General features: G+C 46.1%; 1 protein-coding gene across 1 annotated transcript in view; it reads right to left on the reverse strand.

Annotated features, from left to right (window-relative positions):
* Pappa2 (pappalysin 2) overlaps positions 1-22,447 on the reverse strand; it is a 249,632-nt gene extending 227,185 nt beyond the window's left edge. The window contains 2 exon segments of the mRNA XM_047521747.1: positions 18,822-20,640; positions 22,237-22,447. Coding sequence (XP_047377703.1) covers positions 18,822-19,731 — 910 coding nt within the window. The 5' untranslated portion in view covers positions 19,732-20,640; positions 22,237-22,447.
* Positions 22,448-26,202: the final 3,755 nt, after the last annotated feature.

The raw sequence follows: 26,202 nt of genomic DNA on the forward strand, positions 1-26,202 counted from the left end.
AGTGCACCACGATCAAGTGGGTTTTATCCCAGGGATGCAAGGTTGGTTCAACATCCAGAAATCAATAAATGTCATTCACCATATCAACAGACTTAAAGTTAAGAATCACATGATTATTTCAATAGATGCAGAAAAAGCATTCGATAAAATACAGCATCCTTCATGCTCAAAACACTAGAAAAAATTGGGGTAGTGGGAACATTCCTTAACATTATAAAGGCCATATACGCTAAGCCCATGGCCAATATCATTCTAAATGGTGAAAAACTAAAAGCATTCCCCCTAAAAACTGGAACAAGGCAGGGATGCCCTCTTTCACCACTTCTATTCAACATCGTCCTTGAGACTCTAGCCAGAGCAATTAGACAAACCAAAGAAATTAAAGGGATACGAATTGGAAAAGAAGAACTCAAACTATCCCTGTTCGCTGATGACATGATTATATATTTAGAGGATCCTGGAAATTCCACCAGAAAACTTTTAGAACTCATAAGTGAATTCAGTAAAGTAGCAGGTTACAAGATCAATGCTCATAAATCCAATGCATTTTTATACATAAGTGATGAATCTTCAGAAAGAGAAATTAGGAAAACTACCCCATTCACAATAGCATCGAAAAAATAAAATACTTGGGAATCAATCTCACAAAAGAGGTGAAAGACCTCTACAATGAGAACTACGAACTACAGAACACTAAAGAAAGAAATTAAAGAAAACCTTAGAAGATGGAAAGATCTCCCATGTTCTTGGATAGGCAGAATTAATATTGTCAAAATGGCCATACTACTTAAAGTGCTATACAGATTCAATGCAATTCCAATTAAAATCCCAATGATGTACCTTACAGAAATAGAGCAAGCAATTATGAAATTCATCTGGAAGAATAAATTACCCAGAATAGCTAAAGCAATCCTCAGTAGAAAGAGCGAAGCAGGGGGTATCGCAATACCAAATCTTCAACTCTACTACAAAGCAATAGTAACAAAAACGGCATGGTATTGGTACCAAAATAGAAAGGTGGATCAATGGTACAGAATAGAGGACATGGACACAAACCCAAAGAAATACAATTTTCTCATACTAGACAAAGGGGCCAAAAATATGCAATGGAGAAAAGAAAGCCTCTTCAACAAATGGTGCTGGGAAAAATGGAAAACCATATGCAACAGAATGAAACTAAACCCCTATCTCTCACCATGCACAAAACTCAACTCAAAATGTATCAAGGACCTCAGAATCAGACCAGAGACCCTGTATCTTATAGAAGAAAAAGTAGGTCCAAACCTTCAACTTGTTGACTTAGGACCAGACTTCCTTAACAGGACTCCCATAGCACAAGAAATAAAAGCAAGAATCAACAACTGGGATAGATTCAAACTAAATAGCTTTCTCTCAGCAAAGGAAACTATCAGCAATGTGAAGAGAGAGCCTACAGAGTGGGAGAATACCTTTGCCACTCATACTTCAGATAGAGCGCTAATTTCCAGAATCTATAAAGAACTCAAAAAACTCTACACCAAGAATACAAATAATCCAATCAACAAATGGGCTAAGGAAATGAACAGACACTTCACAGAAGAAGATGTACAAGTAATCAACAGATATATGAAAAAATGTTCAACATCTCTAGTAATAAGAGAAATGCAAATCAAAACTACCCTAAGATTTCATCTCACCCCAATTAGAATGGCGATTATCAAGAATACAAGCAACAATAGTTGTTGGCGAGGATGTGGGGAGAAAGGTACACTCATACATTGCTGGTGGGGTTGCAAATTAGTGCAGCCATTCTGGAAAGCAGTATGGAGATTCCTCAGAAAGCTTGGAATGGAAACACCATTTGACCCAGCTATCCCACTCCTTGACCTATACCCAAAGAACTTAAAATCAGCATGCTACAGAGATACAGCCACATCAATGTTCATTGCTGCTCAATTCACCATAGCCAGATTGTGGAACCAACCTAGATGCCCTTCAGTTGATGAATGGATAAAGAAACTGTGGCATATATATACAATGGAATATTACTCCGCAATGAAGAATGATAAAATTATGGCATTTGCAGGCAAATGGATGAAATTGGAGAATATCATGCTAAGTGAGATAAGCCAATCTCAAAAAACTAAAGGAGGAATGATCTCGCTGATAAGCGGATGAGGACATATAATGGGGGGTGGGAGGGGTTAGTGTTAGGGTTAGGGTTAGGTTTAGGGTTAAGGATAAGGAGGGTGGTAAGAATGGAGGAAGGAAGGACTGTGTGGAGGGAAAAGAGGGGTGGGAGGGGTAGGGGGGAAGGGAAAAAAATAATGAATCAATCATCATTGCCCTATGTAAATTTATGATTACACAAATGGTATGCCTTGACTCCATGTACAAATAGAGAAACAACATGTATCCCATTTGTATACAATAATAAGAAAAAAAAAGAAAACAAGGTAAATTCTGAAACAATATATATACTCTAATCCAGATTATTTAAAATAATAAATGGTCTATTTCAAAAGTACAGATTCATAGGAAAAATATTTTTAATTTTAATTTTTTAATTTAATTAATTTTAATTTTTTAATTTATTAAACAACCTAAGTCTACTCCTCCTAAAGGATTTTAAGTAGAAAAAGTGAACTAATCAGATTTTGTTAGAAGATTAGAATAAGAAAAATGTAGGGACAAAAATAAGTTAGTAGGTAAATAGTAAATTGATCATTTTCATTTCTACATGGCCTTGAGGTTGATTAAAGGAATCTTGCATTTCTGGAAAAATCTATAAACAGCAGGCACAGGTCCGTGTGAAGCCCACAGTTGTGAAGAACCAGGCCCAGTGCTGCCATCACCGTGGAATGATCGAGAGCAGCAGGAGCCTTCTCCAGGGAACTTGCCTGGCCACCAAGCAACAAGCCATGTGGCTTGTTCCTATTTTCTTGCTGAGAAAGCAACACACAGAGACCAGGTTGTCGACCTAGAGTTGTAACATGCCCTGCCAAGAATGACCAGTGCCTTCAGGAGCTTTCTGGGTATCTCTCAGGACAATCCTGCCCCTTTCTCAACTTCCCCAGACTCTCCAAGGCCTTGGAGACCCACCAGTGACCAAGAAGAGCCAGCCCAGTAGCCAACTGAAAACCAAAAAGAGAGTTAAATCTGTTGAAGCTGAAAGAACAGGCTGTGGAGCTCGAGACCCTAGATCAACCACATGCACTGGCTCTGCCACCCTAAGCAACCTGATGCAATTCTTCAAACCTCACTTCCTCATCCCCGCCAGGTGAAGGCCAGAACCAGGCCTCACCTGGGGAGGATTAAATGAAGGCACACATGCAAAACAAAGCAGTGCCCAGCACTTACTAAGCTCGCAATAACATCATTCTCTGCTAACATCATTGTTAGCCTTTCAGCATATTTAGGTCTATCTCTTCACGTGTCTAATAAGCCTGGTGAAAGCTGCCTACCAGCCTTCCGCTCTCCACACTCCCGTGTGTAAGGCTGACATCAAGCCCATGTAGGAATAAGTAATCCATTAATGGACTAAATCCACAAAAGAGCATCTTCCTAACTGAAAATATGTCACAAGACACTCAAAACCCCTCACCTCTAATAAAGAAAATCCCTCCAGCCTTCTGTACCACTTCCTCCCCGTAGTGGGGGCAGTTACCAGTCTGCCCAGCACGTCTCCACCCACAATGCTGGTAGGAAAGCACGCTGGCTTTCCACTTCCTTCCCCATTACCTGGGAGGGACCAAGAAGAATTGAGCCACCATCAGACTTGTCACCTCTTGACTCTCCTGGGCAATTTCCTCTAGAGTCAGTATTTTGCCCAACATCACCCATCATCTGAGAACATTTAGCAACTTTATCTTTCCCCACATAGGAAAATAAATAAATAAGCAAAATCGAATAAGCATTGTAATGTTGTGAAGATAAATGCCTTATCTTCACCTTGATAAGATGCCCCAGCACCTGTCCATCCTGGGAGGGCCTCAGTGGTACTCACAGCAGGATGCCACCACCCTTCGTCCCCAGCCTGCCTCCATCTCTACCAAGAGCTGCCCAAGAACTCTCTCTCGCAGCTACCAAGCAGCACCACCATCAATTCGGTCATTTTTCTCCTCTGCCAAATAAATAATTTTGAGACTCCTCTCAGAAATTTGCTCTGGCATTTCTTTTACCAAGTGCAACTTACAGAATCAACACTACCTTAAGAAGTGCCTAAATAGTATCACACAGACTCAATGATGCAGAGGCACTGCCGGAGTCACTGTGTAAAGCAAGCCTGCAGAAGACCCTTTTGCAATGAAACAACTTCCCGATTGCCTGGAGGCTGAGGGTGTCTAAAGCGATTCACTACTTCACTCTGCCAACATTAGCCTGCTGTGTCTTATTGTCATCCTCTGTAAACCTCTCTGCTCATTTAATAAGAGCTGAACACTTTTGCCTTCTCTGTGCCATCAACAAGTAAGGCAAGAGGACTCTGATTGCCTTATAGGGAACAAGTTGAGGCTGGTGACCCAGAGATCATACACACCAAATAGTGGGGCAGTCCACTTGAATGCTCACAGCCCCTTTTCCATGAGTGTGAAAGTCTGGAAGAAACAGAGGACAGAGTGTGTGTCCCCAAACTGAATCCAGGTGTGTTCAGAGCCTAGTGTTCAAAGAGGACACTTATATTTGGCCCCAGAGTAAATCCCTGCAGTGACATAGGTTGGCCACTTAGCTCCTGAGTGAGAATGAGAAAGGGCAAAGGGAAATAGTGATCAAGTTCACTGGCATTTCAGGTCATATGAGGACTGTGGTCCTCATCGGTTTTGTTTGTTTGTTTCATTTTCTTACTGAAAATCTTCCTTAAAAATCTTTTTTTCTGCTTTCCAGTGAGAGATTTAAATCAAGCAGCAGAGTTGAAACTACACCAAATTGCAAGGCAGGAAACCTGAGAGCAGAGTCTCAGCCTATCCCTGTGTAATATCAGGAAGTTCCCTTTCCCTCTCTGGGCCTCACTGTCCCATTTGCAAAGTGGAGACTGGGGTGGGTTGTCTGCTGCCTGGACAGACTGTGCCTGGAATCTCTGTCCCTAGATTTACATCAAAGGATTTTCGGGTCATAGCTGGAACTGTTTCTCACTACCCCAAACCTTCATGGCTGAGGCTACAGAAGGTGGAACAGATTGGTCTGAACCCACGTGTTAAAGGGCAGGGTCTTTTTCCACTGGGGTCCTCTTTTGAACTCACCTTTTTATCATGTACCCATCCTCCTAAAAAGCAGAATAACCAAAGCACAGTTAAGAATCCTGCTTAGTTGGAATCCAGTTAAGCAGATTTCACTACGATTACATGTTAAATTGTACCATATAGACATCCATGAAACAAAAGTTCCAGAGAAGGAGACTAGCAGGGGCAGGGAAGGCCCCAGGGAAGGGCAGCATGAGCCAGGACTGGGAGCGTCCTAACAGCCAGCTCTGGTCCCTGGGCGCCACAGAACTCTGCAGATAACGAAAACAGCAACCAAAATTCAGAGAGCACCCTGTGCCGGGCACCACCCAAGCCTCCAGTTCATTTTAACTTATTTAATCATCACAACAATTCTGACACAGAAATCACCACTGCTTCAATTTTGCAGATGAGGGGACTTGAACTTGCCAAGTGTATAGTTCTAGTAAAGGACCTGAACCCAGAACATCAGACCCCACCTCAGCCTTCCTACCCACTACATGTAGGAAATGAATTTAGACAGATGGTGGGGTGGAGGCACGACACTGAAGACAAGGGGACAGCTTGCGCAGAGGCCAGGAGCAGGTAAGCAGCAGGCAGTGGGGAGGGGAGAGAAAGAGGCGCCTGGCTCAGGGATGCACGCATCATGCTGAAGAGTAGAGGTGCCTGGGACCCAGAGTCCCCCAAGGTCAGAGGCTGTATCTGATGAATGCAGCAGCTCGAAGGGGCAGCCACAGGGTGCTGGGTCGGAGAGCAGGAAGGCTGCAGGCTGGCAGGACGCAGGGCCAGGAGGATCTTGTTGACAGAAGTGCCCAGGGAATGCAAGGTAAGCAGCTGTTTCCCCCCTTTGGTGCCTGGGTTTCTGCAGCATGCGGCGACACACTGTCACTGCTCAGTCCCCAGAAATGCTGAGAGGAGAAGGGCAAAGAGGAAGAGAGGGTGGGATTACCACCCAGTGTCCCCACCTCTACCATGGCTGGTCCCTGATTGAGGTCAATCAAGTGACGTCCCACACCCTGCTCAAGGGCCCAGCAAGAATGCCACACCCAGAAAGGGAATCCTGCTAGGATGACCTCCTTCTTCAGGATCCATGCCACGTCTGTACTATCAGGATTATGAGGATATTCTATTGTGTAATTATTCCAAATTATTCATGTGCCTTGGAACAAACAATAAAACTAAAATAGACCTTTACTGTGGTTAGTGTTTATTCCATGTGAAGTTGGAGTTCATTTCAAAATTAGTTATTAAATACCTACTTTGTGCTCAATAAATATCTGTTGAATAAAGGAACTAGTGAGTGTCTGGATAAAAAATGAGCTGACCTAGGAGCTGCCAATGAATACATTAAACGGACTTTACCCCCACAGGGAATTTTATAAAAACCCCAGATTTTATGAGGACTAGAAAAAGAACAACCCTGGAAAGACCTGGAGCCCGAGGAACATGCCCAGGTCCCTGCTAGCCTGTTTATCCGGCTAGCTCCAGAGGTGCCCTTCTCCACTCCCTTCCACTCCAGGAACTAGGCACAAACACACACAAAAGCCCACGAGAGTGAGAAAGAGACTCTGCATGAAAACCCAAAGAAGCACTTCAAGAGAAAACTGCTGAAATTTTAGAAATAATCTTGGTTAAACCAAGTTGTAAACGGCATGCAATTTTTCTAGATTAGTTTCCAGTCAATATTTATCAAGGCGGGAGAGTGAATTGAGGTACAGGATAAGAATAATGGCTCTTTCCAGTTGTTAGGAAATTTCAAGCATCTTGACCATCTTCCAAATCAATAGAACTTTAAGATGACCAGGCCTTCCTTCCCACTTTCAAATAGAATAATTCACTTTGCAGATTCTAAGACTGATTCCTTACTGACGTACTTTTATTCATTCACCCTCTTGTCAAATATTTATTGGAAGAGTGATTTATTACTAGCTGACCATGCACAAGGTTCTAGGGATGCCACAATGAACCAGGACAACCTCTGGCCCCAGAAGACTTACAGCCAGGGTTGGGGAGCTAGCTTGGGATAGAAATGACCAAGAGGTGGGGCCATGTCTGCCTGTTTAATGCCTATGCCCAATATAGTACCTGGCATATGAGTATGTGTCTAGTGAATAGAAATCAAAATGGAAATTATGGTAAATTCTTCTAAGTATTTTGATAAAGCAGAGTAAAGGTCCCAGGAGAACAAATCTAGATTAGTCTCGAGGAAGATCAAGGTCAATTTCTGGGAAGAGAGGTCCCATGAACTGAAAACTCAGGTGGTGAACAAGAGCCGGTTGGGTGAATACGGGGTTTGGGGAACAGTTTACTGTTAGACAAAGGGCAGATATCAGAGGCCCAAGTCCAGGAAGAGATGGTATATCTGTACCACTGACAGCAGTTTGGTGCTTTTGGAAGTTGAACTGAAGGGGCACATACTTGTGAATGCATTTGATCATGGTCGTGAGTGCTTGTGAGTCTATGTATGTGAGTGTGCATGTATGTATGTGCATGCATGTGTACACACACGTACATGTGTGTATATGCTTACATGTGTCTGTGTACGAGTATGCATACATATATACATGCATGCATGTGTGCACGTGTATACATGTGGGTGTGCAAGTGTATGCCTAGCCTAAAGGATAGTATGAACTTGAGAAGGTGGTAAGTAGAATGCCATTTGACCTGAAGGTCATGAGCTTCATACTGAGGGCACAGCAGAATCATCTAATGGTTGTAGGCAAGAAAGCAACAAGCTGCTTTGCATTTGAGAAAGCTCAGATAGCTTGCAGCCCAGTGATTGATCTTTCCAGGAGCTACAGGCCATAAGGATGAACATAGCAGGATCGAAACATAGTGCAGACACAAACCAGTCATCACTGAGTGATTGATTATTGGCATTGTATGGGATGCGGTAGAGGGTGAGGGGCAACAAAGCGAGACAGGAACACTCAGAGACCTAGGCAGCATGGCAGGGCCCTTTGTTGACCTGCAGGAAACAGAAGAGTAGGTATGAGACATAGCGGGCTTCAGTTGAGCAGTCTGGGATCCTTCACTCCCTATTTCTCCTGCTGTAAAAAATTGGAAACAGTATTGCGTAGAAGAGAAGAACATGAGCTCTAGGGACAGACACCGAAGTTCAAAGCTTGGCTCTGCGTGGGTTGGCTGCATGACCTTGGCTCTGTGTTGACTGGCCGTGTGACCTTAGGCCGGGTCTTATTTCTCTCTGTACTTCAGTTTCTCCATTTCTTTTCTTGAGAAGCTCTTGAGTTAATATTTGTAAACTGACTGCTGTAGAACCTGGCACAGAGTAAGTACTACAGACATATTTGTTAAGAAAGAATATCTGCAATAATTTCTCAGACTGATTGTGTTAGCAGGTGTGTGCTTTACATTTGTGTGTATTTATCTTCTGATATTTTCTTGGTTTGTGCTGTATTGAGATTAGTAGTTCTTCAACATGAAGCCTGGGGCTTGGATCTTTGACCATAAAACGAGATCTCTCCGAGCCTGTACTGTTCCTCATGTCTTTCTTCTCAGCCACCATTCTGTATACATTCTGTATCTAGGTGTGCCAGACCCGCCGTCTGTCTTCAGCCATCTTCTCCCCTGCCTCTCACTACTTACTATAATAGCAACTCTCCTCCTGGGTGCCAGCTCTAGAGCAGAACTGCCCTCTGTAAAGATACCAGTGCTTCCTGATCACAAAGTCCAAAGAACCCTCTTCAGGCAGTCTTACTTGGTGCTCCTGCACTGTCTGACCTCCTTTATCTTCCTCCCAATTCTATCACATTCTAGCCCTTCCTCTGTCTCTTCAGTTACCTCCTTGGGCTCACCCAAGCAAGTCTGGCCACTGCCACAAGCCAGGCTGTAATAATCCATTTATAGAAAGCCACCCACCGGACCTTGAGTACCTTTCAGGCAAACCTCTGCCTTAGCAGTCCTTAATTCCCCAGCATGTGGTTAAATGCTTCACAATTCACCTAACAAAAGCTCAATAATGTTGAGCAAATGAATGAATGAACATATAGAACCAAAGTATTTCTTTAATTTCCTCACCAGAATGTGCACCAACTACATGTATGAAACTTAGCAAGTACTGAGTCACCACCTAAACGATGACTGATTAATCCATTAACTTTTACGCTCTGAGACTTCTCTGATCAAGTAACTGGACTTCTAACCCAGAAATGTGCCATAATGCCTGGTCTTGATATCCTAGCTGGTTGTCATGGCAACACTTCAACTTCAGAAAGTCCTGAGCCCTTGGGTTCCAGTTGCCATATTGCATATCTGAGCAGAGCCACTTTTCTTTACCACTCACTTCTGACTCATAAAGAGAACTGGGATGTTTTTGTTTGCCTACTGAGCTTTATTTCCTGGCTGTTCTCTCTTTAAGAAAAAAAAAAAATTCCAAAAAGGCGGATTGTTTTAAAGCAGGTAGTAAACATGGGAAGGGAAGAATGCTGCTACTCTCTGGATACAAACTTGGCATTGAAATATGCTTTCTGGAAGGTGCTAGGACGAGGGTGTGTACAACGTGAGCAGAAACAGATTTGATGAGCCCCCAGAGTAACCTAATTCCATGTATTCCAGGGCAGAAGCCCGGGATTTATGTACTTGTTTATGACATCAGGAACCAAAGCGTGGATATTCGGCATATGAGGTTCAGGATCCAGACTAAGGTGTTGCCTTCCTCTTAATAAACACCAAATAAGGTGTTTATTTGGCCTCCTCAAGGCATGAACTAAAACAGGAAAGAGAAGGAGCCAGACTCCTGGCACACACGTTCTGAATGAATTAGATGCTCAGAGGAACAAGAAAGAAGTGCGCAGAGGATTTAGCAGAGGTAAAGGACAGGGTGCTGCTGGTGACAAGCAAACATTGAATTTATTTGGGTCACCAAAAGCCCAAAGAATGTAGTAGGTGAGTCCTACTCTCTAACCCTGCCTCCACCTTTTCTGAGTATTTCCAACTCAACAACCTGTACTCTACCCTAGAACTGTACCCAGAGGTCCCAAAGGTACAGGCTCAAAGAGGATGGGGAATGAGCCACCAATGGTACTACCTGGGTCTGAGACAGTCGAAACTTCACTCACCACATCAAAAGAACCTAGGAGATTCTTTCACAGTAACTGCAGGTTGGGGGATGAGGAGAGGGAGGGTAATTGCAGGTGGTAGGCACTGAAGTGCAGGGTGATGGGCAGGATGATCAGTGTCGTGTTCAGTGGAAACCCCTCCTCCCCACCCACATCCCAGAAAACAGCTCAATTCCAAAGTCCCGGATGGAAGCCTGTGAATTAGACACAAAGCCCTGAACAGAGTGGGCCCAGGCCCTCAGTTAGGGCAAGACCCAGAGAAAGCCCTGGCATCATAAGCCTGGCATCATGTGGGCTCCATCTTCCTGCTCTGTTTCTCTTCTCCTTTTCTTTCTGAAGGTACTGCTGTATTAGACTCTGATACAATGTGACTTTTCCAAGTGGCTGAGTGTCCCCCAAAAGCCTGTAATTCAGTGTTCATCAGGTGAGAGATAACAAAGTAATGGTCTCTGGATCAAAGATGAGCTCCCCACATGCCGATACCAGTTCATGAGAGTCCAAGTTCATCTTGGGATACCCTCAAGAAGCTAGAGGAGGGAGATTGACAAGAGTCCCCATTTCAACCAGTAAGGGCTCCCTGGGATTGCAGGGGCCTTGGCATCAAAGAAATACTCTCCTGATTATGTAGGATGACAGCACATTTCTCCAAGACCTCCAATGCTCATCAGACATTGCCAGTGACAAAGCCCTACTCACTAGCGATGCCACAGCAACCCATTTCATTTTTGAAGGACAGCAATATAAAACCAAACCCTCACACATTGTTGGGGATTGCAAAATGGCACAGACATTTTGTAAAATAATCCATCAGTCCCTTGAAAACTAAACACAGAGTTACCATATGACCCAGCAATCCCTCTCCCAGATATTTAGCTACCCAAATAAAAACACATGTTCACCTGTGTACAATGTTCAAAGCAGCTCTATTCATAATAGCCCAGAGTGGAAACGACTGAACAGTCCATCAACTAATGACTGGACATATCTATGGAATACTGCTCAACCACAGAAAGGAACGAAGCTCTGATGCATGGTACAATATGGTGAACCTCCAGTGAAAGAAACTAAATGCAAGTAGCCGTATATTTCATGAAATGTCCAGAATAGGCAAATCTGCAGAGACAGCAAGTAGATTAGTGGTACGCCTATGCCTGTGATGGATTTAGGAAGGACGGTGCTAAGAGTATTTCTTCTGGGTCTGATGAACATGTCCTAAAATTAGATTGTGGTAACAGTTGCATAATTCTTTAACATAAAGATGCTAAAAACCATTAAGCAAACATACACTGAAACATTCCAGCTTTAAGTAATAAAGGTTATATCTCAATATGCTATTTAAAAAGAACCTTGATCATTGCACATTGTATACATGTGAAATTTGGCAAACTATACCCCATACATATGTACAATTTCATGTCAAGAAAAAAGATTAAAAACTAAATAAAAGAAATATATACTATTATATATACTAAGATTATATATATATATACTATTATATATACTAAGATATATACTATACTAAGATTAAAAACTAAATAAAAGAAATATATAACCCATATTTAGTGTTCATCCCAAGAAACTAGCATGACTATTTCCTGCAGGAACACTCTGTGAATTTTGTTTTTCACTTAAGCAAAAATAATGTTTTCCATCACTGGTAGTGCCACAGTCTTTCAGCTGGCATTGTTCTGGATGGTGTGGCACAGGAAGCAAAGCAAGAGAGAACTACAGAAGAAGCATAGCATTTGGAAAGATTCCCCTATATAAGGGGGAGGTAAACTACTGTCACCTGTTTTTATAAATAAAGTTTTATTGGAACACAACCATGGCAATGTGTTTATATGCTGTCTTTGGCAGTTTGCATGTCCTAGTAAGTAGTTGCAACAAGGACTGAATAGCCTGCAGAGTCAGAACAATTTGCTGGCTGTCCCTCTACAGAAAAAGTCTGCAGCCCCCGCCCCAGGCTCGTGAGTCTGGAGCCCTGCCCCTGAGACCATGATCCACACACTCTCAGCAGCAGCAGCACCTAGGAGCCTGTTAGGCAAAACTTCAGGCTCCAGACCTACTGAGTCCAAATCTGCTTTTGGGTTAGAGAGTCGTGTAGCACACGTAGATGCCAAGACAGGATTAAATATGCAAGAATTTTATTAGAGGAGACAACTACGAGAGGAAATCTGGAAGGAGCCAGAAAAGGCTGGGAGAGCCACCAGTCCATGATGCAAGCCAGACCCCGAGGAGAGGACAGAGGGAAGAAGAGTCAGGCAGCAGCCTTGTAGACTGCTGAGCGGTCTAAGGAACACTCCACAAAGCTTCTGATAGTCCCGGAACCAGAGTCCACTGTGTCCCAGGACCTGATCTGCCATCCTCCCTGCCATCCCGGGTGTGGGGCCTGCATGCAGCTGCAGTGAGGCTCTTCAGAGCACATGCAGTTCCCCTTGGCTGTAGCCCCATTAGCCGTGTCCTCTTTGTATCTACTGCTAGGTGTGCTCCCATGGCAGCCTGAACTGTCCCAGCCCACCTCTGTCACATTGACACTCAAGAAGCAATGCTGTAGAAGCAGGGGTTGGCAAACCTTTTCTACAAATGACCAGGCAGGAAATATTTTAGACTTTGCAGGCTATACGGTCTCTGCTGAAACTACTAAACTGCCATTTAGCACAGAAGAAGCTGCAGCAAATGCATACTCAGATGTGTGGCTGTGTTCCAATTAAATTTTATTTATAAAAGTTGGTTCTGGCTTTGCAGCCAGTGTGGCCCATAGACCATAGTATGCCAGCTCTGCTCTAGAGTTGTAGAGTTTGAGCTTTCTTAAAGTCATCAAAACATCTCTCATGTGAAATAGGTAAGAGAGGGGCAGTTCCTGTTGAAGGAGCCCAGGGAGCCCCTCGTTCAGGGTTTCCCTCAGAGGCCCCTGAGACATCCCGGCAGGCAGCAGAAGCAGAATTTGAAAGCCACTGGCCTGGATCCTCCCAAAGAGCCTCCAGTGTCCAAGGTTCCCCGAACCTCTCACTCACCCTGGGGGCATCCAGCAATCTCCATTTCTACATTATTCTACAAACTTAACTGAGATTCTAATACTGTGGTAGATGTTTGGTGATGACAAAAGTCAATCACAAAGGCATTTGGCTCCTGAGAAGTTTTCAGGGGATAGAAATAAGACACATTCGTAACTAGTAAAGAGGAGGCACCCCACAACCTGGGAGAGCACGCATGAAGCAGACAGAGGAGATGGTCCCACACGGGGAGTCAGAGAAGTCTGCGGGGACACGGGCCTGCAGTGGGCTGTAAGAGAAGGCCACGCTGGTGCTCTGTTTACCTCTGTCATCACACACCTCATGTCCCCACCATGCCTTTCTTCTGGAGGGTCAGAAAGTCACAGCCACGCAATGGGAACTCTCCTGTGTAGAGTTGCTAATTTACAACCATCAGGCACACGCCCTCTTCTGACATAAAACTCAGGAGTCTCTTCGTCATCACAGTGGCAAACCCGCCCTGGAGGCCCACAGCAGGCCCCAACTCCACAGCTCTTACAGCTCTTCTACACCAAGGGCAGGCCTGCCGTGGCCTCACTGCATAGCTGGGTCCTGGTTGGGAGCTGAGTTCTGGTAAATAGGAACTGGACCATCCCTCAGGGTCCTGTGAGGACACACGGTGTGATTTTGACCATTGCTGCATATGGGAAAGAGGAGGAGGAGGGCCATAGAAAGCTTGTCTTCACAGGCCTGAGAGTCCCGTGTAAATCTTAAGTCTTGCTGGATAAAGTTAGCTACAGTACATGTGCCCGCCCCCATTTTCTTTACATCTATGTGAATCTGTCTTCCACAAAGCTCCACATTCCACTGAAGAACTCCTTACTCTGAATACAGAGTTCCTCCTTGGGAGAGAAGGGAATGTCAAGCCATCCTAGAAAATCTCATTATTTAGATGTCAGTCAAAACAGAAAAGCCATCAATAGGCTCTGAACAATGGACTAATGTCAGCAGACCCTGGTCATCGAAATCCAGAAAGCCCTAAATGTTATGTAAGCCATGTGAACCTGTACATTTTTCTAGAGAGTAAGCATAGCTTTCATTGGCTTTTCGAAAGGACTTACAGTTCCAAAAAAACTTTAGCACCATTGTTCAGTTTATTTGAAATAGTACTGCTGCCCAAGCTAAAAAAAATGACAGTTTTTAAAAATAAAATAAATGGGTCCTTTGGGGCCTCTGTCTGATTCTAGTCCTTAAGTATCCTGAGACCATGCTGTTAAAAAAACAGAAACAAAAACAAAACACCACCCTATTTACCACAATTCCTATTTTACATATAAGCACATTAAATTCCTAAGGAATTAAAGTTAATATCTCACCTACAGAAAAATGAGAGGCTAGTAGGTTAGAACCAAAGAAGAATGGGTTGACACACAATCTTAGTAATGGATGCCTCCCACTTTTAACACCTGCCATGTCATAAATACGCCTCATGGGTCAGGTCCTGTGTTGTCACTTCATATACACAACTTATTTAAACATCAACTCTACAAGACATTCTCTCATTTGTCTTTTTCTGTTTTTCTTCTTTTTTTTTTTTTTGGAGATTAGTTCTATTTAGATGGAACCATACATTTATATATATATATATATATATATATATATATATATATTGTTTTTTCTCATTTTTCAATTTGAAGAAACAAAAGTTCAGAAAAGTTCAGTGAACTTCCAAGGACCACAGCCCTGATAAGTTTTAAGAAGGGACCTGATTCCAGATCTGTCTTCCTCCCAAATTCCGCACTGGGACATGCTCTAAAACTTGGATCCTCAGAGAAGGAAAACTTGCCCCCCTGTCGGGGACAGTTTCTTAGACATCTTTGTATTCCCCACGGTGGCTTGCTGCACTCTGCATGGCAAGGTACTCAAATAAATATTTGTTGGATGAAGAAACCTGGGCTCCCGTCCTGCCATGGATTTAGTGACTCAGTCTCCTACATCTTGGAGTTGCAGGTGGTTACTCAGCTGGGCCACTTCAGGGAACATTTGAAATCAATTAGGGGTGTGGAGGAACCTATTAAATTTTCTCTTTTGTGTATGTTGGGGTTGAAGGAGAGGAAAGGAAGTCCAGAAGGCGGGAAGGAACAGGATGGTTTCAGGTTGAGTGCTGGAGCATCAAGCGTTCCCCCAGATTGCCCCACTCAGTTCCAATGGCCCTCCCGAATGGGGCCCAGGCCTCAGACTACTCCCATGTCACACAGCCAGGCCCTCCCTAGCTGCTCCTGGGGGACCCTCCAGGGGAGCAGTGCACGCCTCCCTCCCCTAGATCTCAGTTGATCTGCTTCGGCCATGGGCAACAGACAACTGCAGAAGGCCTACCTTGCAGGAAGGCCTACGCCCCATGAGAGACCCTCAGCACCTACAGCCTGTGAGCCCCACATCATCCTCAAACCTAAATAAAACTGTTGTGGCAATCCATTCTGGAGTCCAGCTTCCTATTTTGAAAAAAATGTGAGTATTGGGGTGGAAGGAGAGGACAGCTCTAGTTGTTTTCTTTGCTAGTTGCTAGAAATACAAGCCAGTCACAACCCCTAAAAATGCCATATTAGCTTTTTGGGAGAAAAAAAAAAAAAAGAAAACCCCATATGAGGCTAAATCCCAGAGATGCCTACTAACATTCTGGGAGAGGATGATTAAATTACACTCTGAGGCCAGGGCAGGACAGCCCTCCAAGAAATCACAGTCCAGCTCTGAGGCTTCCTGCTCTGCTGTAATGAGGCAACACTGCCACCTAGTGCCCCGAGTGGGAAGTATTCCCTAAGGCCCCACCTCTGGGGGTGGGGCTTCCTCTGCAACAGTTGGTGTAAGCCAAATTGCTTGATGACTCTACTCAAGAGAAAACACCTCAGGCTTGGTAGAATGAAGACTGGGAAAGGGGGTTCAAGTTAAGTAGGTAGAAGCTGAGGTTTGAGAGCTGTTGGGAAGGAGTGTGGGAGCCAAGTCTTTGTAGCACCTTGTACTGTCCTCAGGAAAGCAGAACTGCAGTAGTTGAAGCATTTGTCGCTCCAGGGACATGATGTTGCATTGTTGGTTTGAATAAGAGAAGCCAACCACCCTAGGAACAGGTAGTGACCAGCTCAAGGTCCAGTGCTAGGGAAGAGGAAAGAGGGGCTCTCTGTTGATAGATGGGAGTCATTCGGTGCAATGAATTCCTGACTCCTTGCTTGGTGACCACATGGTTCTCACTCACAGGGTCCACAGGTGAGTGGCATGGTAATCAGTATGAGCAGACAGGATACCTAAATCCTCAGGAGCCCATCTGCCAGAATCTTGACAAATGGCGACCTTGTTTCCAACCCCTAAATTTCACCAACTTTTATCCTAAATCCTTATGTGGGGGTACTTCCTGATGTACACAAGACTGAAGAAAAGAACAGGGTGGGAGGTGGAGGAGAGCTGGACCTGGCTGTTCTCTGCCCTCAACCTTCCTGGAGCCGACCTGAAGGGGAAATCCCAGCATACCGCAGGGGCCTCTTTGATTTGAAGAGAAGAAACCTCAGAAGCTAGACTGTCTGCAACAGATTTCCTGCCCAATTTTATATGCTTAGGGAGGTTCAGAGAGTCAGATGAGCACTTGGGAGAAGGCTCTGAGGGTGCGCTGGGGCAGTGTGAGGAGTGGTTGGTGGTGACGGACAGACAGGTGTGCAAGGCAGGGAGGAGGAGTACTGGGGTGGGCTGGAGGAGGTGCGGCAAGGAACTTGAGAACTAGAATCAAATCGGACCACTGCTCTCCTCTGTGCAGAGCATGAGACAGGACATGAGAGGGACAGGACAGCCGTCAGGTACCCAGGATTGTGTATCTGTCTCCCCAGGTTCACGCTTTACTAATAGCCTCCTACGTGTATTCCTGCTGGATCCTTCTCTAATTCTTCACAGTCAGCGAACTGATCCCAGGTCTCTAGGTTGCTACTGCGAGAGGAGGGGTAGGCAGAGTCGCGGGTTTCAGTCTAGACGGCGAGCACACAGTTTCCCTGGCAGATGGGTACTAGGAAGCAAGATTAGGCAGCAAGAAGAAGTCATCTGGGAGGGACTGTGAAACTGCCAGCTCTGATCAGATAATCATCTCATTATTTCTTCCATTTGGCCCCAGAATAAGGATTTCCTTCTACTCGTTCTCTGCCCCCACCTAGCTCACCGCCCGGCCCCTTCTCTCTCCCTTTCCCTTACCCCCTCTCCCACCCCAAAATAAAGCAAAACCACACAATCTGAGCGTGCTCAGTGTCTGGGAATCCCAGCTTCCAATGGAGAAATCACAGCCAAATGGGGGGGAGACAGAGTGTCCGGAAGGGATGTTCCAGCAACACCCCATTGGAAGAGGCTCCTTCCTTCCAGATTTCTTTCCCTCTTCTCAAACTTATTTGCAGGGTTCCGGCAACCTGAGCAGTTTCTGATTTGGAGAGCTGTCAAGCAATTCAGGGTTCTGAAGTCTCACCCCAGCCTACCTCTGGCACGCCTTGCTGCCTCCGTTTCCCCTTCAATGTATGGGACAGACAAACAGCAAAGGGTGCAGTAGATAATCCACATTAATGAAATTACATTGTTTTACTAGGTGCCTTGTTTGGGGTTAGGTTCCATCATGGGGAATCCAAAGGTATTAAAGGATGAGATACAAAGCCTAACCCCTCACCCCTTGCTTGAATCAGGATCCCCAGGCAGGCAATGGGAGACAGCAACTCCTATTCTACTTGCTTCTTTTCCCTTCTGAGTAACTTTCAAAAAATTCCAACATCTGGGTATAGTGAAGAATAAATACAAGTAAAACTCCCAGTTAGGTGTCTCTGATTAACATCGTAGAGTTACACTAGGTTTCGTTTGTAGATCCCTCTTACAACAGCCAGGGCTAGAAGCCAAGATCCTGGCTTGTGAGTGCCCACCTTTTCCAGTAGACCTTACTGTTCCTAGTCTGTGTACACTGTTGTCGGGACAAAGTGAAGGGGACCCCCAGAAGTGGAACAGGTGGCACCTTTCTGCCTACGTATAGGGCTGTTCAGAGAAAAGGCAACCAGGCAGGACAAGATGGCCGTGTGCCTGATAGCCTTGTGTCCTCCCAGCCTGGCCCAGCCTGGCCCAGTCTGGCATGACTCACAGTGCAGGTCTTGGACTCTCATCTATTTTCAAAGTTGCCTGGGTATCGCAAATTGGACGATGAGAAACAGGGTATGAGACCCCTTCTCCTTTGACTAAAGGATGAAAAAGTCTCTTCCCTTTAAAAAAGGTAAGAAAGCCAAGCCAAGGTCTCCTGAGGGCAAGCTCAAAGCACAAAACTACATGAGATCAATACGGGGGCAAATGCTGCTATGGCAGAGGGGCATTATCTTCTCTTTGATGGTGTCCAGCATCCTGCTATGCTATAAATAAAGGCCCTGCCTTCCTCCCTGTCCCTGGCCAGCTCCCCATCCTTATTCCTGGATTTCCTGCTCTGCCCCCTTCCCCACCTTGCTCCCTGTATCTAACCCCATCAGAAATGGAGCCAGCCACTCCCTGGGACGTCAGAAAGCCCAGGAGTGGGTCATTACCTGCGATGATGGCCGGGTTGTTCTGTCCTCCCTCCGGTCTCACCCAGGCTTCCACTGTGAACGCCTCCCGGGGAATCTCAGCCAGCACTTCTGGACGCAGCAGCAGCCGCTCCCGCCTCCCCGAGAAGTACAAGACGGGCAGTCCTCCTCGGGGGTTAAAGGTCTCTGCTTCCCAGTCTGGGCTTCCTCCACCATCTTGGATGCTGTCCTTCAGCGGACTGTTTCTGACCCTGTGCTTAAGGGGGCGCTTAGGCCAAGGTTGGAAATGCAGGGGAGGGAGATCAGGGTCTCCGGGCGCGTCCTCTGCCTGCCTCTTCACCACGCGGCGAGGATGCCTGGACGTGGCCCTGCGCTTTCCTTGGCTCTGCGCTTCGGGTTCCTCCAGGTGTGGAGAGGTGTTGGGAATGGCTGCGGCTGCTGCCCGGCGTCCCCGAGCTGCAGCCTCGCCTAGAGACCACTTGGGTCCTTGGTTGCCAAGATAAGTGCCATCATCTCCCGGCAGCTCCGACTGCCCAGTAGGACCGTCCCCTACCCACGGGGCTGCTGGGGGCTCCCTCGGCTTCCTCCCCACTCCCCCCGCACGCTCAGCCAGGTCTTGGGGAGCAGTCTTTCTCAGGGAGTCTGGTTCAGTGCGTCCTGCGGGATGGGTTCCCTGCTCCCTCACGGGGTAGGGCCTCAGGTAGTCCCCAGGACTGCTGGGGTACACCCCAAAGAGGTGATGCTGGGGAACAGCTCGGGGCCTCTGAGCCTTGGCCCCCAGCCAACAGCGCTCCCCTTCCAACCGCACCTGACTCAGGTGTCCCCTCTGAGCCAAGGCCTTCCTGTGCCTCCCGCCCAGCTCAGAGCTGGCAGTGCTGAACGCCCACCCGGCCAGGACCACCAGGCTTACTCTCAGGATCGTTAACCACATCGTGCCTCCCTCGGCTCTCCCACAGAGCCGGAAGTCAACTTCTGGGTGCCAGGCTGGGATGGCGGGGAGAGCAGGGAGAGACGGCCACAGCGAACGTACAGTCCCTGGGGAGACTCTTCCACTCACAGACCGAACTTTGTCAGCTTGCCCCAACAGAGCGCCTCCCCTGAGGACCTGCTGTCCTGGCAGCTCTGCCAGCCAGGGTCACTTCCACTGCTTCGCGGCAGGTGCTTCCCTCACGCTGCTTCCTCGACCTCTCTTCCTGCTCTAGTTTAGTCCTTGCAGAACGAAGCTAATGGCTCTTGGTTCCTTTGACTTTCCTTTCAGAGAGCTCAGGTTTCTTTCCTTTTTCTTGTTCTTCCTTCTTCAATAATCCCTCCCCACGCTGATACTAGAAGAGGAGAGCATATGCCAAAGTTCCTCAAGGAACACACTTACCCACGCTGCCCCAAGTCATTCAGAACAACAGCATTGTCCAATTTTCATTTCCTTCTCTTCTTCCCTCCCTAGGGGTTACCTTCTCTTTTTGTACTCCTTCACCCAAAATAATGCTCACTTGAAAGCGAATTGCTAGAACAATCTTTCTACAGAGACATACAATTTGAAGGCTATCATCTAAAAATGCAGAAAGAATCTGGAAGCACAAAAATCCAAGCTGGTACTTAACTTTCCCTCTCAGATGTCCTCAGCCAGGTCCCATTCAGCTGCCAGTCTGCCAGCTCAGGATAGGATACTACCCTCAGCTTGGTGCTGTGGAGTGTTGACGGTCGAAGCTTTTTTATCCCCTTCCAACTTGTTGGTATGTAGTGAGTCTCTGTAAAGTTCTCCTTGGGGTTGCCAGTCTGCTGTTCTCTTAACCAAATGAGTCTGGGAGCCCTCGACTTCACCTTCTGGGAGGCTTGTGGGTCCCTGGGAAGACAGGGAAAAGAGCGCAAAGATGAGCATGTACTTCAAGGACCTGTTCCCTCTGGCCTCTCCTCTCCCCTTCTCTCCCTTTCTCTCTGCCTGTAATTATCTTCTTGTTTTTTCATTTAAAGACAATGATGATGTCAAGCTAGTAAGTTTGGTGCATCACTCCACCTCCTCCTGTCCCCTCCTTCCTCCTGAAAACCTCCCTGGCTCACCCAGGCACAGGGGACAGACTACTCTTGGTTTCCCCAGTAAACATCTCGGGCTTTCTCTCTGCAGCCGCAGCCTACACAATCAATAGCGAACAATCAATACTGTTTTGGAGCACTCTGTGTGTACCTCCTCTCTCTCTCTCTCTCTCTCTCTCTCACACACACACACACACACACACACACACACACACACACCCCATTCTGAAAGGACCTCCCTAATAAGCCCACACTAGCCTTTTAGGAACATTTGCATCTCTTTCTTTTGTTTTCTCACAAATCTCCTGCATTTTTTCTTATTTCAATCAATCATTTCAGATTTAAAAGAATACCTCAAATTCACTTCATATTGGACACTGGAAGAAAGGAGAAATCAATTATCCTGCTGTGAGAAGCATTAAATGGAAATGCCATGCTTTCATAGTACATAGATCTTTTTCTCCCAGAAGTTCCTCCATCTGAAGTTAGTAAAAGTCACCATATGCTGAGTGAGCAAATAAACAAATGAGATGCCCAAAATAAGTAATTTACAAAAATGAACAGCTAAACTCAACCAACTATTTTTTCAACTGATTTGAAATGAATGGATAAAACGAGGAGGTAGATGCTGTGATTCTAACCCCTGTCACGTTTGCCTAGATGCTCACACACTGCTTTCTCAAAGGGTCCCCACTCCTTACCGGCATATGCTTATCTACATACAGGGACACATGGACACACACACAGCGTGGTTCTGAATCCTCAACGCAAGCAAGTTGGACCACAGGTAGTCCAAAACAGGGAGAGAAGCACTCTGGGTCCTTCATTCAAGTCTAAGAAAAATCACTTCCACTTTTAAAATCACTGCTGTGGAGCCCACTTTCTAAAACAGGCAGCCCACAGACTGGGGAGGAAGACCTCGCTGCCTCCTCTGCCTCGGGCCCCTCATTGTCCTTTAAACTCCTCTACCCAGCTAATAACTGATCCATTTGCTTTGAGAAGGCTGAGTCCTAACCACCCCACCCCCGGCATGCCCTGTTTCCCCAAGTAGCATCCACTGAAGCCTCAAAGCAAGTCCCCGCGAGGCTATCACCCAGGCACGTGGGCATTACTAAGCAGACGCCCCTCAGTCTGCGTGTCCTTTCTTCTCTTATCACTTCCCTACCTCCATTCACTTTTCTGACTCAGTTCTTTTTTCTTTCTTTTTTTCCTCCCTTTAGCAGATCAAAATAGAGATGGAGGCTTTGGAGTGGGGAGGGGGGATGTACAGAAAGTCAGAACAGCAGGGGAGGTGCGGGGGAGAGAGAGGAGGAAAACAAGAAGAGGGAGGGGAGATACTCAGGTGAGAAAAGAAGCCAGCTCCCCCTCCACCATACACCCCAACGACCCTCAGAAAAAGGTTTCCTACCATTCATCTCAGGAAGGAGGGTAACCCAGCAGGGAAGGAGGATTCCGCCTGCTGCTCCCCTGCTAGTGTGTAAGTCAGCTCGCATCCCCTATAGGTCTCTCCTGGCTCCCAGCTGCTGGTAATCCATTCATAAGGTTTCAAGAGGCAACACAAAACTCAAGCTTCCAGTTTAGTTTCTCTCTCTCTCCCCTTCATTCCTTTGCTCACCACTCTCCTTCAGCTCTTGGCAGTCCAAAGTTTAAAAAAAAAAATGTTGAACCATTTCTGTGTTTTCCTCCTGTTGTAACTTTGGCTGTGACATCATAACCCTGCCCACCAACACCCCACCTCTCTCTCTTTCCATCCCCCCTCATCAGCCCCATACCCCCAAACACTCCCCCACCCACGGAGAAGAAGGGCTCCTGTCAGTCCCAATGTGTGAACACACAAAGCCACTGGAAGGTGCCCCCTTCTCCCCTCGGTGCCCCTCCTGGCTCCCCCCCCCCCTGCCTTACCCACCGCTCAGCCCGGCTCTCAAGGCTTTTAACAATGATCCCATCTGTTTGACATGTGCGGAAAGGTGGGCTGGATTCAAATAATCTGTCAAGTGAATCAGATCAAAAACACAGCACCCCCTCCTCAATTCCATCACACACACACACACACACACACACACACAAACCCGAGAAGTGTGAGAGAAGTCAGACTTACACAGCATCCACCCTCGATGCCAGGGAGAAAGACACCAAAACATGCCAAGGGAAGCCCAGATCTATACATATATAAATTCTGTTGCTTATGTGTTTGTGACAAACACCCACACCCCAAGTCCCCATTCCCTCTTCCTCAAACCCGCCACTCCGCAAGTGCAGGGATTTGAAAGCTGGTAGAATCTGTTTTGAAATCTCCAACGAGAGGGTTTTCCCCCCTTTTTTTTACTCCAAAGCACTATCTGTGGCGATCAGACTGGAGCAGGGTTGCCAGCAAATGCAGGAGGCCCCTTCTAGGGTACAGGCTTTCAGATCAGCAAGGCTGGAGGGAATGAATTTAAGGACACACAGCAGGAGCTGGCTGCATTCATTTTATTTTGACGGGGGTAGTTGGGGGAGGAATATCATTTCTGAAATGCCCAAGGAATGAAGGGAGAGGATGTGGATTTCTTAAACAGTTTTTGCAAGAGGAGCGGTGTCTTGTGCTGCAGGTAAATGTATAAGGCAAGAAATGGGAGCTCAGAGATAAACAAGGACCAGGACGGGTGGGAGAGGGAGGGAGAGGGAAAGAGGGAGAGAGGAGGCAGGAGAGGGGATGGGAGATGGGCAAGGGGAGAGAGGGGCGAAGGACAGGGAGGGGGCGAGGGAAAGAGAAGGGCAGGGAGGGAGGAGAGAGGAAAGAAAGAGGAAAGGGAAGGGAGGGAGGGGAGGGGGAGGGGAGGGATGGAAGAGGGAGGGCAGGAGGGTAGGAAAAAGAGGAGAGTCTGGGAGGAGAAGGGACTGAAAACAAGAAGTAGGGAAGAGAAGAGGCAGAAATGAGACAGAGAGGAAGGAGAGAAGAGAAAGAGGTGGGGAGGCACGTAAAATATGGAGACCAGGAAGGCAGTTAGATCCAGGATGGGTAAACGTAAAGAAATCACAGAGGCAGGTGAAGGGAGACATTATAAAATGGGGCAGAGAAAACAAAGGACACACAGGAGAGGGACTGTCTCTTGGTGATCTGGTGATCGGACACAGTTTTAAAAATCAGACTGCAAGGCTTCAACCTTGTCTCCGTAAGGAAAGCCCTGTCCCCTCCTCCCTCCCTGCCCACACCTCCTCCTCAACACCCACCACCTCCACCTCCCTTCCTTCACCTTGCTGTCTGGCAAATCCTCCCCTGGAGAATTTAGGAGTCAATTCCAGAAGCCCACCCACCCTTAAGGCCCCCCTTCTTTGTTCATTGCACAAAGGGTCCTGGGTCCTCTTATCTCAAGATTGGGCTGTTTGTGACCATCTGTACTTCATTTCAATCCAAATTATAAGATGTTTCCTTTAAGCCCGGAGGTCAGAGGTGCTCTGCTTTATTTACTGCCAAGGTGGAGCTGGTCAGTTTCCATTAGCATTGTCATTATTATTAGGAAGCTAGGAGCAGAGGGAGAAGCCAGCCCACGCTGGCAGCCACCTGCAGAACACAGCATTAGGGAGGAAGAGAGAGCTAGAGACCCCTGAGTGTGGTCACTGAGCCTCTGACTTTCTGATTCCAAAATCTGATCCCTTGACGGAAAAGCTTAGCTGGGAACCAGCCAAGGAGCGTAGTAATAAAAGCCTCCCAGAACACAATCAAACGCAGGATCTATATATAGGAGCCGGATCTGTTTTAGCTACTTGCAGTCTAAAATGACAACCGGAAACAAATATTTCAGCAATATGTTTATTGGAATACTGTTCAACTTGTGCTGGAAGGACTGAGCTCCAAGCGAAGGCTCTGGGCCCTGGCTCTGCACGCCCGCCACGCTGGTGCTCAGATCTGGGAGTCCGTGACTCTGTCCTTCATGGGCTAACTGGAGCTCCCTTCGGAGTTGCTTACCTCAGTCACCTTTTTCATGGGTGACATAAACTCACAATTAATGGCAGGACTAGATACAACATCCAGGTCTCCTAAATCAATGTCCCGTTTTTTCCTCCTCTAGCTACACATGGGGTCTTCACCTAACTTGCTGGTCAGCCAGCTACATGTCATGAGTTGGGAAGGCAGAACCAAAGACCAGCCTCCCTGTTCCAATCCAGGCAAAAGTGCCCTGGGAACATTTGTTGGTCATACGTGCTCTGTAACGCAGACTCACACAGTCCTCAGAAGGAAATGCAAATGTGGGTTTCACTCTCCTCTCTTGTGAATTTGGAGCCAAGAGAAACCCTGTCTTCTGTGGAATTGTTTGGTGCTCTGTCCGTTAGATAATCCTATCTTGTTTTCTCAATATATTTACTATTATAAATTATTAGCAATGTCCATGGTTGTTTTTTCAAAACTGCCTTTTTTCCAAATAGATCAAGACAGGTTGGGCTTCCCATCACCTCAGGGAAATGGTGTAGAAGAGGCAACATGCCAGAGAGCTATATCCCCAGGTGACCGTCCCTCGTCCCTTGTGGGTGTTTCCTGAAAGATTTTGAGCCTTGGATCTGGCCTGTGAAGCTCTCTAGCTGGGGCAGGGTTCCTCAGTGATGCTGTGCCCTGGGCTGCTCAGCAGGAAGGAGGTGCTCTCTAGGGTTCATGGGCTGGTGCATGGGCGTCTTCTCTCTTCCTGAAGCATATTTGATTTTTCTCCCACGATGTTTGATTGGTGCATTACAGTTGTACATAATGCTAGAATTTGTTGTTACATATTTCTACATGCACATAACACAACAATATGATTTGGGAAAGGATATTGAATTGTGCTGCTATAAACATGGGTATGCATGTGTCACTGTAGTATGATGACATTCATTCTTCAGAATATATACCAAAGTGGTACAGCTGGGTCCCATGGTGGTTCCATTCCTGGTCTTTCAAGGAATCTCCATATTGAATTTCCATAGTGGTTATTCTAATTTACAGTGTAAAAGTGTTTCTTTTCTTTTTTTTTTTTTCATATCCTCTCCAGCATTTATTATTGTTCATATTCTTGACACCAGCCATTCTGACTGGTATGAGATGAAATCTCATTGTAATTTTGATTTGCATTTCCCTAATTAATAATAATGCGGAACATTTTTTCATACATTTGTTGGCCAATTGTATTTCTTCCTTTGAAAAGTGTTTAATTCATTTTGCCCATTTATTAACTGGGTTATTTGGGGGTTTTGGGTGTTAAGTTTTTTGAGTTCTCTATGTATTCTAGACATTAATTCTCTGTCAAAAGAGTAGATAGCAAAGATTTTCTCCCAGGTCCTCTCTTAATGTTCCTAATTATTTCCTTTGCTGTGCAGAAGATTTTTAATTTAATGTCATCACATTTATTAACTCCTGGCATTATTT

Source organism: Sciurus carolinensis, chromosome 12, assembly GCF_902686445.1.
Source record: "Sciurus carolinensis chromosome 12, mSciCar1.2, whole genome shotgun sequence".
Taxonomy (NCBI): domain Eukaryota; kingdom Metazoa; phylum Chordata; class Mammalia; order Rodentia; family Sciuridae; genus Sciurus; species Sciurus carolinensis.